The sequence below is a fragment of the Camelus dromedarius genome, chromosome 1 (genome assembly GCF_036321535.1).
Source record: "Camelus dromedarius isolate mCamDro1 chromosome 1, mCamDro1.pat, whole genome shotgun sequence".
NCBI lineage: Eukaryota > Metazoa > Chordata > Mammalia > Artiodactyla > Camelidae > Camelus > Camelus dromedarius.
The window spans coordinates 77242003-77261186 of NC_087436.1; the positions used below are offsets into that span (position 1 = coordinate 77242003).

General features: G+C 34.4%; 1 protein-coding gene across 1 annotated transcript in view; it reads left to right on the forward strand.

Moving 5' to 3' along the window:
- The window catches only part of CFAP299 (cilia and flagella associated protein 299), a 492182-nt gene that overhangs the window by 172948 nt on the left and 300050 nt on the right, over positions 1-19184 (forward strand). The window contains exon 3 of the mRNA XM_010983384.3: positions 14752-14842. Coding sequence (XP_010981686.1) covers positions 14752-14842 — 91 coding nt within the window. The remainder of the gene's footprint in view (positions 1-14751; positions 14843-19184) is intronic.

The window sequence follows — 19184 nt, forward strand, 5'->3', positions numbered from 1 at the left end:
AAATAGATGCCACACATTGCTTTAGGAGGAGTAGAAGATAAAAAGGAGAAACAAATTAAAAATTGCACAGAATGAAGAGATTAAAAAGACTTGAACGTAATATAAGATAAAAACTGTATAAAATGATAAAGACATGGATAAAGTATACATACATACATACATACATATATACAATAGGAATTCCTGGAGAAGGAAAAAACAAAGCAACAACATAAAATTAAAACTAAACATTATACTTTTAAGAAACTTTCTGAGATAAAGGACTGGAAGGGCACACTACTATTTCAGGAAAAAACAGAATAGCCTACAAGACATGAAAAATGGAATTTGAAGAAAAAGAAAAAAAGACTTCTAAGGGAAAGAAACTCAGATTGTCATCAGATTTTTCTGTGTTTTATGCTGCAAGTAATGGAGTAATATTTAAGAGACTGAAAGAAAATATGAGCTAAGGATTTTATATCCAACCAAACTAAACTTCATGTACGACGGCTGGAAACACACTATCATGGATGTGCAAAGAACTCAGGAATATTGCTCCCATGAGACTTCCTGGGGAATTAACTAGAGAATACACTTTATACCACCAAAATGACCAGAAAGACATAAACCAAAGAACTGTGGTCAACAATAAGTATATATTTATCTATAAAACAGAGACTAAATGGGATATAAGGGGGCGAGTGTAGTATAATATTGTTGTATGCACTGGCAATAGAGATACCGTTGGCCATCAGAAATAAGGGAAAGTGTACGGAGAATAGATTAAGTTCACTGACTGCCTTCTAGTGATTAACTGAAGAGAAAAGGCATATGATTTCAAATTAGACGTTTAGGGATAGGAAAAAGTGGGAGAAAAAATACTGCTAGCTAATTTCAATATTCTTCATAGTAGGAATAATGAACGTTAGCTTTAAAAAAAGGGGGAGAGGCAAGAGTTTCATAGAAGGGTGGTCAGATAAAGGTAGTTATTTGGGCAAAATACAAGCCTTTCATAAAGCCAAGGAATATATAGAAAAAAAGATGTAACAAAGTAGGTGCCATAGTGAAAAAGCTGTGTGTGTGTGTGTCTGACATATATACAATATAAAGCAATATGATAAAAACTAAGGCTAAATTTATCAATAACATCAGTATGTGTAAATGAACTTAGTGCAACTATAAAGACAAAATAGTCCATATTTTATATAAAAATATCTAAATTAGAGAAATACAGAAATGTAAAAATAAATTAAAAAAGTAAGTATTCTAGACAGACACAAATAAAAGAGTAAGAGTTGTAATTTTGATATGTAACAAATTAGTATTCAAATAAAAAAGCATTAATAGACAAATTATATATGATGTCATTCTAGTGCTTAAAGCTATATTTCACAATTATAGATATGAGTTATTAATATTACTCAATTAATTACCCAGTAACACAAATTGATAAATCAGAAACCATTGTGGAGGAAATAATAAATAATGGAAATACACTAATAATAGGAGACTTTAACACACTTATCTCAAGCCAGGTAAGAACAGATAGACAAATATTTACTAGATGGATAATTAATAAGTAATTAATAAGTTCATTTTCATGAATGAATGTTAAACTCTGTTAACAAAGACTTCACCTTTTCAAGTCTACATGGAACATTCTCCAAATTGGACTATATCTTGGGCACACATGTACATCTGAAAAAAAAAAAATCCCCTTAAAAATTTCACTACCTCAGTTACTACAAAGAGCATTATCAGACCATAATCCAATTTAAATGACATTAATAACAAAAACAATACAAATGTCCTTTCAAGTGGGACTTTAAAAATCACTTTAATAAATAACTCTTGGATCAAAAGGGAAACAAAATGAAATAGCAGAATTTCTTCAAACTAAGAGTGCTGAAAATACAGCTGTCAGAATCTATGGATACAGTTAAAGCAGTTTTTGGAGAAAAATATATAGTGTTAAATACCTATACTAATAAAAATCTAACAGTAAAAGCAAATGAATTAGGTACCCAATTCAAAAGGTAGAAAAAGGACTACAAAGTACCCCCAAAAAGTAAAAAAGGAGATTAATTAAAAATAAATGAGAAAAATATAGAATTAATAATAAATCCAAATGCCAATTCTTTGAAAAAAAATTAACAAACTAGTCAAACCACTAGCTAGCTCAAGTAAGACAAAAGGGGGAACCGACAAATACTTAAAATGAGAAATGGCTGGGGGGTTTTCACTACTAAAGAAGACTTACAAAAAACCAATAGAGATTAATTTACACAACACTAATTTATAAACAACAGATAAGATAGATAAATTTTTCTAGAAAAACACAACTATCCAAAATTGGTTACAGAAGAGATTAACTGTGTAAACAGATCAATTATTATAGACAAAAAAAAAGTAGATGTTGCACAGTATGATAGTTTTTATGAGTCCAGCTTGATGATCTGACTCATGAAACACATGGTTTTAATCTAATACGGCATTTATTGGATTAATAGAAAATGTAGGACTAGGGATAAAGCAAGTGGGCCATTTTTCTCTCTTTGAGAGGCCTCGCGGTTACCATGACACAGAGAAGCCGCACTTCCATTCGCATGCCAATCTTTTACACCGTTCTAGTCAAGGCCTACATTGCAATTTAAAGCTCCCTCCATCCAGGGCAGTGCCACACAACAGAAAAAGCAGACAGAAAAATCTGTATCTGTCTACATTCTAGTCCAAAGAAAACGGTGTGTGCTAATGGACTAGAGGCCATTCTCTTAGGCAGGCCTGGATTGACACAGGCCTGAGGTTAACACTTTTTTTTTAATTGAAGTACAGTTCTGTACAATCTTATATAAATCTCAGGTGTACTATATAGTGATTCACAATTTTGAAAGGTTATACTCCATTTACGGTTATTATAAAATACTGGCTATACTCCCCTTCTTGTACAATGTATCTTTGTAGCTTATTTTATACCCATTATTTTGTACCCTGCCTCTATGTTGCCCCTCCCCGCTTCTGTCTCCCCACTAGTAACTGAACAGTTTTTTCTCTGTATCTGTGAGTCTGCTGCTTTTTTTGTTATATTCACGTTTGTTGTATTTTTCAGATTCCACATGTAAGTGATATCATAGTGTTTGTCATCTGACTTAGTTACCATAATGCCCTCCAGGTGCATCCATGTTGCTGCAAATAGCAAAGTTTTGTTCTTTTTTAAGACTGAGTAGTATGATTCAGAGTAGTTAAGAAGCTGCACCAAAGTAGAGTTCCAGGCACAGGTTGTACCACAGGAATTCCACCAATCATTTAAATATCAGATAGTCCCAGGTAATAGTTAGACTACTTCAGAGCACTAAAAAAGAAGAGAAACTTCTATATTCATCTTATGAAGTGTGTTTAACACTGATTCACAAACCTTACAAAGCTTTTATGTAAAAAGATATCTACTGACTAACTTTGCTTATGAATATGATACAGAAATCTTAAAATCCAACAGTGCATTAAAAAATAATATATCATGATTAAGTGCAGTTTGTCCTATAATTCAAGGGTGAGTCAATAGGAGACAGGAAACAATAAAATCCATAATATAAATAGTGCAAAGGAGAAAAATCTCCATCATTTTTATTTTGATTATTTATTACTGCAAATGAAACCATTCCCAAACTCAGTGATTAATAGTAATAATTTATTTAGTTGCTCATGATTCTGCAATTTGGACATATTTTGGTGGGGACAGCTTATCTTTTATTCCAAGTTGCTTCTATTGGAGCTAGAGTATCCAGGATGGCTTCTTCAGTTACCTGTCTTCTCAGCTGGGATGTTTTGGGGCTGGCCAAGCAAATATCTCTCTTCATGTGGACTCTCCATTAGCTGGCTTGGCCTTCCATATAACATGACAGATTCAGGGTGGTAGGACTTCTTAACACATGGTGACTGGCTTCCCCAATGTGCAAAAGTGGAAGCTTTGAGTCCTTTTAAATATCACTTCTTAATGTCACTCCTGCTATATTGTGTAGGTCAAAGAGAGGAGTAGATTCTACCCCTTAATGGGAGAGAGCAAAGCTTATGTTACAAAATAACATAATAACATGTGCGATGAGAGATATCATTGCAACCATCTTTAGACACATAAGCTGTGATATTAAGAAATTTAAAGCAATCCTGGTGAATGATCATCAGTTTTTGGGTTTTTTCTTTAAACTAGAAATTTAAAGTTCATTTGGAAAAAGCAAATAAGCAAGAATATCTACAAAAACCCTGAAGAAGAATAGCATGAGAGGGAGTTACTTTACCAGATATTAGAACATATAGCTTCTATAATCAAGATAGTGTTGTACTGATGCACAAAGCAACTGAACAAAATAGAAAACACAGAAATAGACTCAAGTGTGTATCGAAAATTTTTTGATAGAGATGTCATCTCAAATTAGTGTAAAAAATAAAAGTAGACTTTTAAATAAATGGTGTTGAGAATACCCAAGTGGACGAAATTAAAATCAAATTAATTTATTATACAGTAAAGTATGGTAAATTCCAAGGAATTAGAGATATAAATGTTAAAATAAATAAAAAATAAACCATTCAAGTTCTAGAAGAAAACATACGTGAATCCTCCAAAATCTACAAGTGATTCAAAATCTAGTCAGTAAGGGAAAGACTGATAATTTTAATAACACATAAATAAAACATTTTCTTGGTAAAAATGCGTTCTAAGCAAAGTAGGATTACAAGTGAAAAACTGGGAAAATATTGATAATTCATATCATAGAGAAGAGCTAACGTTCTTCATGTTTAAAGAAAAAAATAAAAAAAGAGACCAAGAATATTATAGAAAAATAAGGTATCAATATGCAGTTCATAGAAAAAGAAATGTAAATAGTGTAAACATATGAAAATATGTTCATTTTTGTTTATAATAAGATAAATACAAAAAGTATACTCAGTTTCTCACCTGTCAAATCAGCAAAAATCTAATAGCTTTAGAACATACTTTGTTGATGAGGCTATGCAGAAACTTATAAATGGTGCTCATAAATGACAGGATGTCTGCAAAATGGCCCAACCGATTGAAGGAGAATTTGATAATATTTAGCAAAATAAAATACTCATGTACTCTTTGACCAGGAATTCTACACCTAGGAATTTATCCCAAAGATAAACTGGCAAAAAATGTGAAATGACCTATGCTCAAAGCTATACACTAAAGCAGTGTTCGTCATAACAGATAACAGGGAACAACCCCAGTGACCATCAGTAGCCATGTGACTATACTGTGATCTATCCCTATAATAGAGTTCTGTGCAACTGAAAAAGGAGTGAAAATGTCTCTTACTACTATAGAATAATTCCCTGAATATACTGCTAAGTAAAAAAAGCAAGGTTGAGATAAATGGGTATAAGGTGCTACTACTTACATAAATAAATACAGAAGTAGCTAGCTAGGTGATAGATAGATAGATAGATAGATAGATAGATAGATAGATAGATAGATAGATAGATAGATATGCATGCTTATATTTAAAAAAATAGCAGTTAACAAAGCAATATAAAGCAAGTCCCTTGTTTAAAATGATGATCTATATTGAAAAGAGGCAATGGAATAGGATAGAGGGCATTGGGGGAGATGCAAGCTAGACTTCTTTAAGTCTCTAAATTGCAGATTTGACTTTAGAATTCTAAGAATATTTCATATAATTGTAAGGAAAATTTTAAAATATCTTAAAAAATGAAATAAAATCAATAAATGAACCTTATATATCTAGCTGGTATCATAGCTGTAAAGAAGGGAACTTTTCCATGTGTAGTGACTTTAAAACAGAATATTCTGGCCATACATTCCTAATGGGATATAGCCTAAGGAAAAAAAAGATCTGCAAAACATTTCAGAGTGTTTGCAAAGCATATTGTTGATGCTAATATTGGCAATTTTATTTTGAGACTCTATTTATGATAAAGCAAATGAGTCATTATGTCAGTGTTTTTGAACCTCGGGATTTTTGTTTGGGATGAAAGGAGATTATGGTTGTCAGTATAATGCAGCTAGTACAGGGAATGTAATTAACTGAGGGCCCCATCAGATGCTCTTTGAAACCTGTTGTTCAGGCCACACCTCCCACAGGCTGCTTTCCCCCAAGGACTGAGTGTGGCAGGGATATTAAGGGTGGATCTATCTCTGGAAGCCATATCTCTTTATTGGTTGACTTTGGTTCAAGGACAAAGATGTGGCTCTTCTGAACCTTCTTTAGTATGACGGTTTAGGTTACTTTCTCTTTCTCCCACTCCCCTCATTTTAATGTCGTCTTATTTTTTCTAAACTCTCTTTATCACTAAGGGTCAGACTTGCATCCCAGTACTGCAGCTTTTATTAAAGGGGTAACACAGGGGTTAATACAGAGGACATCAGACAACAAGCCTTCCTAACAATCTTTAGTTATCTTTCCACCCAAGGTCCCACACCAGTACTCCTCTTCTTCCATCCAGTGCCCCTTCATCTGTATGAGGACCCACATGTCCACTATTCCTGATGCAGGATAGTCCCCATCACCGTGCATAGTTGTGGAGAAATGCAGTGTAGGCTTTCGCTTTGATTGCTGTTCTCTGGTGATGAGTTGCCTCCTGGAATCCAATTGTATCAAATTCTCTTCCTCTCTCTATGGAATCTTTCAAAAATTATTAAGGAGACACACACACATAGAGAGTAGGTATAAATATCATAAAGATGTTAAACTTCAAGAACTTCAGCTTTCTAAAGCGTCATCTGCAGGACCAGCCTCAGTGTTCTACGGAGCAATAAGGCTGATTCCCATGAATAGGATAGGAATCACAGATTCCCACAGATAGGAACCACAGATCAAGAGGAGTTTGGAGGCAAGCATATCAAACAAGGGGTTACTTTCCTTGCTTTCTATTTTCTCATTGGCTTTCCCTGTATAAATATAACCAGAAGATCAGAGAGTATATTTTAAGCCAAATAAAAGATTTAGCTGCCTCCTAGAAGACAGTAAATAGCAAAGTTATATTTTACTGTGTTTACAGAATAAAATCAAACATATTCAGAAACTAAGAACATTTATTTCCTCTCTAAGCAACCTTTTTTCCCCCCTTAAAGTGTGAGAACATCTTAACCTACCATATTCAAGAATTAACTAAAGAAACTTGCCAAATGAAGTGTTTCAAAAAATGAGGAGTTCAGAGACACTTTCTCAACACAGAAGCCAACCCTCAAAGAAAAGCACAAGTTTTCATCCAGGGGGAGTGGAGTTTGACATAAGATACCTCAGATTTCAGGACTCCCACTTGGGTTTTCCTCGAAATAGAAAATGAAAAGAAACAGCTGTCCAGCATGCACGTTAGTGCTTCTAGTCTTTCGTCTGTGTGCTTCCGACAGTTGAAGTTTTTCCCGGAGATGCTGATAGCTTTACTGTGCATTTGAAAATTTAAAAACTCCTTCACATAGAAAAGAGTGGCGAAAGGGGTGCTATTTACCTACTTAATGGAAATTTGATTCTCATTCCTTCTCACTGATAAATGAATCTTGTTTCTCAACTAGTCTTCTTTTCTGAAAGTTACTGGAATTTAAATTGATGACCTCCTGGAAATTCCATGGAAATCACAGTTTGTAGTGTAGAAGTTCCTAACTCATAAATCTCTCCAAATGTAATCCTGACTGACTTGAAGCCTAAGGAACATTCTTTCAATTATATTTTAAGAAAAGAAAGAAAGAAAAGCAACAAAGAATATCTTACAAGACAAGAGATTCAAAAACCACACATTGGATTTAGGCCCACTATTTTTTTCCTCTTAGATCTTCAAAAAAGTAAACCCCTGGCATTAAAGGTGGATTCTCCTATTGAATTTATGCTCAAAGGGAAGGAAACCGGCTGCTTTTTCCCTTCTATACAATTTCTGGTATTCACTGTAGCTTTCAGAGGGCATACAAATCAGACATAAAAGTATGTGCATACAAAACATAAAAGTAATCAGGGAAATGAAAATTAAAATATGGTGAGATAGTAGGACAAACACACTGAATTGTTCAATATTAAAAAGCCCAAAAATGCAACATTTTAGGAATGATGTGGAGCTAAAAAGAACTCTGTCGCTCTGGCAGTGGGAATGTAAATTGGTTCAGCCAGTTTGGAAATAAGTTGACATTATTTTGGAAAGTTAAAGTTACAGGTATCCTACAACACAGCTATCCCATTGCTTGTTACACATCTTAAAGAAATTTATGCTCAGGACACACAGAAAGGAAATTCTAGCTGCCTGTTTATAATAGACACAAATGAGAAACAACTCTGAGGTCTATGTTAATAAAAAGGATAAATAAATAGTTGTATATTCATATAAAAGAATACAATGAAAATGAGATACAGCTATATTCATCAACATTTTGGGAACATATAAAAATATTAATGAAAGAAACAATACATTAAAAATATACACTTCATGATCCATTTATAGAAAGTTCAAAAACAGGCAAATTAAACTATATTGTTTGGAGTAAGTGCTTAAAAAGAATGATGATGAAAGTTGAAGACAGATAAGGGAAAAGCATGGGAGTGAGTATCATAAGAGTGAGAAAGTAGTTACCAAGGAGAAGTAGTTGTGAGCAGGAAGGAGTGAGCAGGGGTTCTGGGGTGTAGTCATTGTTCTATTCCTTGACCTAGGTGATGAGTTACAGGGGTTGGCTTTGTAATAATTGATTAACTCAATATTTTAGTTTTATGCTGTTTTTAACATATGTTAGTTATAAAGGTTATATCCCAGCTATAAAGGTTAAAGAACTCCTGAAATGAGTATATTATTTTCGTATAAATTCACATTCAAGATAAGGAACAGGAAGTTTTTCTCTATGATATTTGAAGCAAATTCCTATGGTCTGTCTTTTTTTTTTTTTTTTTTTTGTATGGTTATCTGGCTTGAAATTGTTTGCACGTTGCTAAAGATAGCTGGAGAAGAACAAATAGCTGACTTCAGTAACTTAATCTAGCATACCTCAGGAGGTAAAGCCTTGTTAACTTACCCCACATGATAAAAGAAAATTTGAAATAGTTCCAAGTTGTACCAAAGAGGTGATAAGGCAAGCAAGACAGAATATTACAAGAAAAACAAGATGTGGGAAATGAGTTCTGAAGGGAGAAAGAATATGCTATGAATAGAATTGTGTGCCTCCCCCAAAGCCCCTGCCCTGCCCAATTCCTGTGTTAAAACCCTGGCCCCTATGTGATGGTATTTGGAGACTGAAGTTTGGGAGGTAATTCCGTTTAGATGAGATTATGATGGTGGGGCCCTCACGATGGGTCCGGTGCTCATCTGAGAGGAGACACCAGAGAGCTTGCTCTTGTTCTCTCTGTGCCACGTGAGATGAGGACACAGTGAGAAGGCAGCCATCTGCAAGCCAAAGAGAGCTCTCTCCAGAAACAGAACATGCTGGTACCCTGACCTTGGACTTCCAGTGTCCAGAACTGTGATAAACGGATTTCTGTTACTGAAGCCACCCGGTTTGTGGTATTTTATCATGGCAGACTGAGCTGGCTAATACAGAGCAAATACACAAGGACACAGTGAGAAAAGGAATGTGAAGATTTATCAATGTTAGAGATGTTTATAAAATATTTTTTGGGGGGGAAAGTAAAATCTTGTTCCTCCTCACTTATAGAAAGGATAATACAAAAGGTATCGTGCAGTCCTGGAGAAAATGTACAGGATCATCTCTCTCAGGTAGAGCAACAGGTACCCTGCATGAAAGTACTGTGAACATATATCTCCATACTTAATACTCAAACATTCAAATGAATTGTCTAAAAATTCATACATTGTTTTAAGTAAAATCATATTTTTATCAAGTTTGCAAACAATTTTTCCATTTTAGCCTCTAAAAAAATCGGAATTATATTTCTCGAGACCAAACAAATACAAACACATAACAAATAGTTTTGCCAGTGAACATACCATGGGGAATAAAGCTATTTCTGAAAACTGCCTTTTCATAAATAAGTGTGTTTGTTTCTTAAGATGATAATATTACAGTTTTTATAATAAACATTTTACTTATCTACTATTTTTTACTTTAATCTCCACTACATGTTTCCAAACTGAGTATACAAAAACATCCTTTTAAAGAAACTGAGGCTTAGAGAAGTTGAATTACATATTTAAATGAGTGCTAATGAGTTGAATATAAATTCGAGAAATATGAAATGTGAATGTGGGACACATAACATAATTAACTCATAAAACTAGTAGCCTTATTTTTGAGGATTAAGAATACATTTAGTCATTCATGTAGAATTATATAAATGTGTTTAGCTAATGATTAGACAAGGTTGGTAAAAATTAACTCATCCATATCACTTTTACCCCACTTGAAAGTGTGGTGGAGTGAAAACAGCAAAGATGGAGTATTTGCCTTTATAAAACTTACAATCCTAAGATTTTGTAGCAGAACTATTTCACTTCTTGAGGAAGTAACTCCTTTTGTAATATTTATTTAAGCAAGGTTTCTCAGGTCACTGACTGTTAAATAAATCTAGTTAAGTAAGAGTAATACATGTTAAAGATTTAAGAATTCCTTACTACATACCCTGTATTACCTTTCTTTTCCAGTATTTCTCCTTGCTGAGAAGTTTCAGGTTCTCATCTGTAGCATGCTGTAGTAATTGATAATGTATATAACTTTTTTTCTCTGCTGCAAATAGCTTAGGGATTATAAAAGACTTTATCCTCTCTGTTCCCAATTCATATACAAAATATTTGTATCTTCCTCATAGAAGTTATAGGAAATGATGTAAGTCTGTGTGTGTAACACTTGAATAATATTGAAGAGGAACAATTTGATCTTATTATATCTCCAGTGTAATAGTCACATTTCTTAGACTGATTGTAAATTAATGATGTTTGATGATTGCTGATAGAGTATGATCATTTTAAACTACAAGTTTTACAGCTGCTAGGGACTTGGAGATTATTTAGCCCATCATGAAACCTAGGTTCAGAAAAACATGTTGACTTGGACTACTCAGTTGGTAAATGAATAAGAATTAAAGACTGATACCTAAATTTCAGTTTAATTTCCATTATCTCATGCTTCCATTGAAAATACTTAACTTTCTGACTGGTTCAAAAGCAATTTATTTTAATTACGTAAGTGATACAGTCTCCTGGGATATCCTTAGAATATAACAGGTAAGATTAAAGTCTACTTTGATTACGAAGCCAATCCCTCAACAACATCTTTGTCAGATGGATTAGTGTTTTGCCTGGTGAATGTCTCTGTTTAGATTAGTTTAGTTAAAAATAGTAGGAAAAAGCCCCAAATGATAGTGGCAGAAACAAAATATAAACCCTTTTCCGTGTTATATTCCAGAAGTCCAGATGGTGTCAGTCAAAGCTGGGTTGGTTCTCCAAGGTGTCAAGGACCATGCTCCTTTCTCTTGTTTCTCCATAATAGTGGCCTCCCACTTACGTCAGGATGGCAGCTGGAGCCACAGTCTTTCTATTGCATACTGACTTCAGGGAAAAATGGTACCCACTCCCTTTAAATACACTTCCTAAAAGTTGTGTATAATTTTCACTTGGTTCCCATTGTGCAAAAGTTAGTCATATGGATACAAATAGCTGAAAAAAAAAGGCTAGGAAATGTAGTCTTTATTCTAGGAAGCTACAGGTGAAAACTGAGGCTTTATTTTTACGAAGAAGGGAGAAGAGGGTATGCCAAGGTAAGTGTCCAGGGAAAGCAAAAATTCTACTACAGTTACTCCCTTTTCCTGTCCTGCCTAGGTATCTGCTAAAAACCTCAGCCATTAGTTAGTAAGAAAGCCAGGCCTGCCAGAGCATTAGGAGTTCCTTCCCTATTTTGAATGTTACCTAGTCATATATTCTGGCTTTTCATGTCTGACAGACCTGGGGATGATTTTGATCTTCCTTGACACTCTCATAAACATCTATTCTCAGGAACAATAACAACAATGCAATAAAGCAGTAAGTTGCAAAATATGTAGTAAAATGAACAAGTCACCAAATGATACTGTGTATGTTTTTATGGGTACACATATACAAATAAACAATAGGAAATAACCTTAAAGGATGCATGCAAACCTGATAATGATGGTTACCTTTGGTGTTTTGGCTTCAGGGTTGGTGATCAAATTGGACTTTAACTTATCTGCAATGTTCTAAAGATTTACAACAAAATAAAGTGTGTTTGAGGAAGTGGGAGGAGTGGGGAGTAGACTTACTATAAGGAAACTTTTAGGAGATCTGCAGTATCTTAACTGGATACCAGTTGTATCAATTAGAGGTTTTGGTTGTGAGCAAGAAACCAATTCTAATGAAATAGATTTAAAAAGGGGATTTATTGGAGGAGCACTGATTATCGTAGATTTGAAGAGAAAGTTGAGTGATGAGGCTAAGTAGTTGGAATTAAGGATAATCACTACAACTCCAGTTGCTTTTCATCCTTGTGTCTCTCTGTTTATGATGTACATTCTCATGAGCTGAAGTGACACTGGTTAAACCTGAGGCATATTCATTAGCTGAAGTTTGGGAGGTAAGAGTTATAAGTGAGTGGGTACCTTGACTGACTGTTTACCAAAATTGGGGTTCTGTTATCAAAAAGTCAGGAGAGATATCAGGGAGGTAAAACCAACAGGTGTCTATAACTATCACAGAAGACCACATATGAAGGTCTATTTCATTCCTTCAACTATAATTTTTAGATGGTCTGTGGGTCTATGGGAGCTAATTCTCTGTTCAAGCTTCACAGAGAATTTCTAACTCATTCTAGTTTTAAATATAGACCATAAGGAGGAAATTAGGTAGAAACTGACCAAGTGGTAAGATTATCTTGTGAGCAGTGGAGAAACAATACATGTTTTCTGGCCAAGCTACTGACAAAATGAATTTGATATTTTGAAGATTTAATGTTAGAATAGTGCATAGGTGTATTGTCTCACTTTTGAATAGAACAGTAAATTGAGTATTTCTCAAATATCTGATTCTCTCTATTGGTACTAATTACTAGTTATTTTTATGTATATTTAGATGTTTTGGACTATTAGTTGATGCTGACACTATAAGCCAAGGCACACAGAGCTAGAATAGAAGAAGCTGACAAGTTACGATCAACTTAATGGGTTGCATTTATAGATCAACAAACTAATTGGTAGGTTACATATTGTACATGGCTATGTTGATTTAAAGAAATCTGGTAGTAGCCTCTCTTTAACTCTTCACAAAAAGAAATCACCAGGTCTACTTACCTTTTAAAATATTTTCCAAATCTATCCCTTCCTATTCTTACCACCACTGCTTTAAATCAGGTCTTCATCGTCTCTTCTAAAGCCCCCTAATTAATCTTTCCATCGTGGTTCTTCTCCAGATTATATTTATCGCAGCCACTTGATATTTTTACTAGAACACAAAGTTGACTGTCTTATTTCCTTGCATAAGACCCTTGTGGTTCAATATCTCCTAGAAGACAAGGTTCAAACTTCTTAGTGTAGCATGCAAGACCTTCCTGGAAAGGCAGTGTGGCCTCGTGGTTATAAGAATGGGTTTTAGAACCAGACTGCCTGGGTTTGAATATAGGTCTGCTCCTATTAGCTTTGTGACCTTAACTAAGTATTTATAACAGTATGTGTATTCAAATGTTAGCTTTTATTTTTAATATTATATGATTTCTCCCTCATTTCCTGCACTTACCTTTTGACTTTTGCAATTACCTAAGGGCACTTTGCAGTTTCATATCTCTCTTATAGTTACTGATAACTCTTTCCCTCTCCCACCACCCCAACTCCCAAGCTGGCTAATGCTATCTCATCTTTTAACATTTAGTTCAATAATTACTTGAAAGCTTAAGTTAAATGACTTTTCCTTGAATAGGTTGGATATTTCTCTTACGAACTCCTCAATATCCATCCATATCTCTATTATTACAGTTATCCCATGATATTATACTACAGTGTTTCTGTATCTGTTCACCTCTTTGAGACCACAGGAACTTGAGAGGAGGAACTATGTGTCATTCATCTTTGTCCTTGGTGCAGTCTCTGGTACATAATGGACACACAATAGAAATGTTTTTTGAATATATAGAAAATTGCCAAATAAAGGATTATTTTTTCACTAATCCCTCTTGAACTCACTCTTTATTTTGTGGCTCAGTGTTGCTTGATTGAGACCTTTATGATGAATTTTCTTTAAAATTTATTTCCAGAGAAATAAAGAAAAATTTCTCTTTTGAATTCTTAACATTCTTTTATCTGACAGAGACAAGCTAGTGTCCTGTCTTGCTTTGATTATCCCCATTCATGGAGCTGAAATGAATGCTCTGTTTCAATAACTGAGTTGGCCTAGGTCGCTAGTATTTTCATTTTTTTATATTAAATAAATAAATTATGCTTAAATTATAGGCAATTTAAATTCATTGTGGGTTGTGAGGGGAATAAATTGAATTTTCATGGCATGATAGAAAGAATAAAATGAGCATGTGAGTGGAATTAACTGAATCTGGCATATGTATTGATATAGGCATGTATATTATTTATAAACTTGATTCTAATTATTTGTAAATAAAGACTATATGAAATTAAATTGAAGAATCTAGTAGATTATAATAATTGTGTGTTTATAATGATTATGTGTAATGTGTATGTATAGATTTAGTATTATAAGGAATTGTCATTTGGAATAAAGAAGCATTTATTTTTTTACCCATAGTATTCTAAATATATTTGTTATCTAATATGACTGAAGATCTGCTTTTTATAGGACATTAACAAGTGCTGGTAAAGACCTGCAAGACAATTTTCTGAAGGCTCTGGCAGTGAGAGAAGAAGATAATCGCAGTGGAAAAGTGAGCGTGAGTACATTTCATTCAAAGGCTAAAAATGTATACCTTGAAGACACAGTTAGTATATAATGTCTAGTAAGTAATAATACAGCATTTAATATTGTCTCTGAAAATTAATTCATGAGGGACATAATATGGCTCTTTATTATTTATATATTACAGGAATATATGTCGAAAAATGTTATTCCAATTATATCTACAGAAGTAACCAAATGGTGAGAAATAGTAGTATTCTATGCATCTATTGTGGAGAAAATGCCTATATTTGGCAGACTGGTTGTCATCTTCAACTCTGTGCTAGTCCTATGTTGAAACGTCCCGCTTCTTTTCAGCCCAACCTCCTAGTACACTTCTCCAAGTCATGTCATCCACTCATCCCCAAGTTTTGCCCCCTGCCTACCTGATTTCATGCTACCTTAGAAGGTAGTCTTGGAGTCTTCCTTGGGAGATGGTATAGAAACCACATAATGAAGAGACATGATTTTGAATCATCTAAGGAGAACTTGCTCTTGCTTTATTAAAACGTATGCTAGATCAAATACTTAACGTTGCTAATATTATTTAGAATAAATATTTCCTTTCTTGCTTTGCTAATATAATATTAGTGATAGCAGTCTTCTGTTAGTCTTAAAATGTTTCAAGTTAAGGATAAAAGTAGGTAAATATTCATGCTGAAAGTGCAATAAATGACTTACAGAAAAATAATCAGAAGTGGTATGTTGAAAATTTTAGAGCAACAGAAAAAGATGTTATAAGGAGGTCTATTTTACCAATTAAAAAAGTTGGCATTTTCTATCAGGTACCTTGAAAATTTCACATGCAGATAAAATCCTCAAACGTACTTCAGAAAGGGAAAACATCAAGCCTTGGTTAGATAACTGTACAGAACTATCCTAGACTTGAAATCAGGGAAAGTTTCTTAGCGGAAGTGGGCTGAGTGAGATTTAAAAGAGGTGAGGTTGGAAATATGGGCAGAGACTAGACTTTAGAAGACTTTGTCAGTTACAATAGAAAAGTTTGGAATTTATCTGACCCTTAATGGAAAGAGTAGCTAGAACAGTAGGAAGAAAGCAGAAAAATGTGGTCTCTCAGGAATCCATGGCAAGTACTTTCAAGAAGGAGCAAGTGAGATTCAGGATCTGTTGTGTTTGAGAACATGCAAATAAAGAAAAAATACCGGAGAAGAACGAAATGCATCCATAGTAAGGACAGAAGTCAGATTTCTTAGGGTTGAAAACAGTAGCTCATTGTTAGACGGTAGCACCGACAAATACAAACAGCTTTACAGACCTAGGCCCATATCTTTTACCACCATGGTATACTTCCTTTCAAATATATCTTTATTAACCTTTCTATCTTGTTGGTATTTCCTTTGACAATGAATGACAGCATCATCCACTCATTTACCCAGCTCAGAAGTATGTCAGTAACAATAAATTCCTTTATCCTCTCTCACTTATGTTGAATGAGCCACTAAGTTCTCCTAAATATGTCAAATCATTTCATATTTCACCATCTCAAATATCATTTATCTAGATTCAGACCCCCATAATATCTTAAATATATTATTATAACAGCCTCCTAAATGATATGCCTGTGTATTTTCTTGACCAACTCCCATCCATTTTCCAATCATTCAGCAAATATTTCTTGTGCACCTGCTCAAGCCTGGAACTGTTTTAGTCACTGGACACTGGGGCACTGCAGAATCTATGACTTTAAAGTTCTTTATATTTGAGAGAGGAGGAAGAAAATAAGTAAGCAAAATAAAAGTGGAACAGTTAATTTCAGCTCTGGATAGGTGTATAAAATCAGAATATTGGCTATAGAGAGATTGACTAGACAGTGGTTGATTGCTTTAGTTACTGTGAACAAGAAAATCACTTTAAGGAGGTGACATCTTTTAATACTTGAATGAAATGGAGAAGGTGGCCATGGAATTTGAATGATGAGACACCGCAAACAGATAAATATTTGCGAAGGAGAGATACCCTGAGAAGAAGGAACAGTGTAATAAAATCTGAATTGACAGCCAATCATGGTATGTTCAAGAGATGGTAAGAAGACCAGAATGACTGGAATGCAGTTATTGAAGGGAATTATAAAGACAGATGAGGTCAGAGAGGGGATCAGCAGCCAGATCATACAGGTTTTAAGGAATTTTTATTTTATTCTTTATTTTTAATTTTTATATCTATTCTTTTATTATTGTGACAGAAAGTTAGATGGATGATCTTAAGCAGAGAAGTGACCTGATCTGATTAACACTTTAGAAAGACTGACCTCATTGCTGCTGGGCAGGGTAGGAGAATGTGGGGAAGAAGTCTAGAGCAGAAATAAGGAGGTAAGTTAGGCTAAGATGATATATTAGTTTCCCGTGGCTGCCATAACAAATTACTGCAAACTGAGTGGCTTAAAACAACAGAAATTTGTTCTCTAACGGTTTAAAGGCCAAAAGTCTGAAATCAAGGTGACAGCAGAACCATTCTGCATGATCTGGGGGAAAGTCTGTTCCATGCCTTCCCCTTAGCTTCTGATGTTGCTGACAGCTATTGATGTTCTTTGGTTTGTAGAGACATTCTTCTAATCTCTGCCTCCATCATCATGTGGCATTCTTGTGTATCTATGTCTCTATCTTATGTTCCTACAAAGACACCAGTCATATTGGATTAGCACCTCCTCCTCCAGTTAAATATGACTTAATATTAATTTTATTACATCTATGAAGAGTCCATTTCCCAATAAGTTTGTTTCCGCAACTATCAGGCGTTAAGACCTCAACATACCTTTTGAGGGGACATAATTCAACCCACAACAAAGGATAAAAAGTTTGTTCTTGTTTTTGACCAGGTAAGTATCATTGGTTACATTGTTGAGGGCTGTTTCAGTGGAGAGCTTTGATTAAACGTCTTGGTGGATTAAATAGAGGAAAGAAAAAAAGTGTATATGTGAAGATAAGGAGAAATAACTGTTTTGAGGATTTTTACAGTGCTGTGTAACATAAAACACTGAGTGATAGCTGATATTGGGCTGGGGGTCCAGGAAGTTTGTTTTATTGTATTTTAAGATGGATACTATTAACCAAGTTTTATGTTAATAGCAGTGATTCAGTAGAGAGAGGGGTATTGGTGGTGTAGGGGACAAAGGAGATTCTTGCTGGAAAGGCGGGATCCAGAGCTCCAGGAAAAGGTTTGCCTTTTGAGAGGGGCAGAACCACTGTTAAAGTTATAGCAGGAGGGAAGAAAGAGCCTAGAGGCGCACCTGCTGAGTATGTTGGATTGAAATTTTAGAAGATGAGATAGCTCTGCTGTGAGTTTATCTACTTTTTCTGTATTGTTGCTCCAAATGACCTTGTATCATTATGATTTTTTCCCTTAGAAAACCTAAATTGAAGTTTTTTTGAGTCATTTAATGTTGGGTAGGTTGCCACTGATTTGGAAACTAGAATCTTTTTTAGACTCATAGCTTGCTAACTCTGAAAATAACATATGATCATTTATCTGGCCCTTTGAATTTATAGTATTATTATAATCAGCAGAATACATGTCATTGTATCAAGGGCTGCATTTAAGGCTTAATTTTCTATTTTCCTAATCTTAACGAAGACTCCAAATGGTTTTATAGCAAACTGTTTACAACAGAATACAACATATTTTAGAAAGATCTAATTGTTAGAATCATAGGCTTACTTAAAAGCCATTAACTAAATGGATATGCTTTTTGAAAAGCAGTCCTATGAAGTATACAATATTCATGAGATTTGAATCTATATTAATTTGCTGTCAGCAGAAATTGTATGTGAATTTTATGAGGGCTGAGCTTTCAAAGGGAAATGACTATTTCCTGAGCGTTGGGATTTCTCTACATAATGTGTAGGGGCAAAATAAATGGAGAACTTCAACGGAGAGGCACACTTGCTACCCTTTTTGTTTCATCTTACTGAAAGTAATACTAGAAAAATTATCATATAGTTTTAGAACTGACATAGTTGACCTGCCTGGCCTATTAAGGCTTGAAGGACTAATTTCATAGCAATTTTCCTAGGTAATTTTCTTTAAATGTAACTAGGAAATTAGAAGAAAATTAAATTTACTTTCCCACACTCACAAGTTTTTATTTTATTTTTAAGTTTGGTGATCCCAGGTTTCAGATGCTATTTAGTGTAATTGAATCTTGTTCTGAGTGTCCTCTTTCTCCCTCTGGTCAACTAATTACAAACATGATGTATTAGTTTTTGCTGCTTAGTCTTTGAATTTACTCTGCTATGGAGCTTGGGAAAACAGCATTGCTCTCTGTCCCTGATCCCCAGGGGCCCCCACCATAATATTTTCAATGCACAAGCTGTAGGATT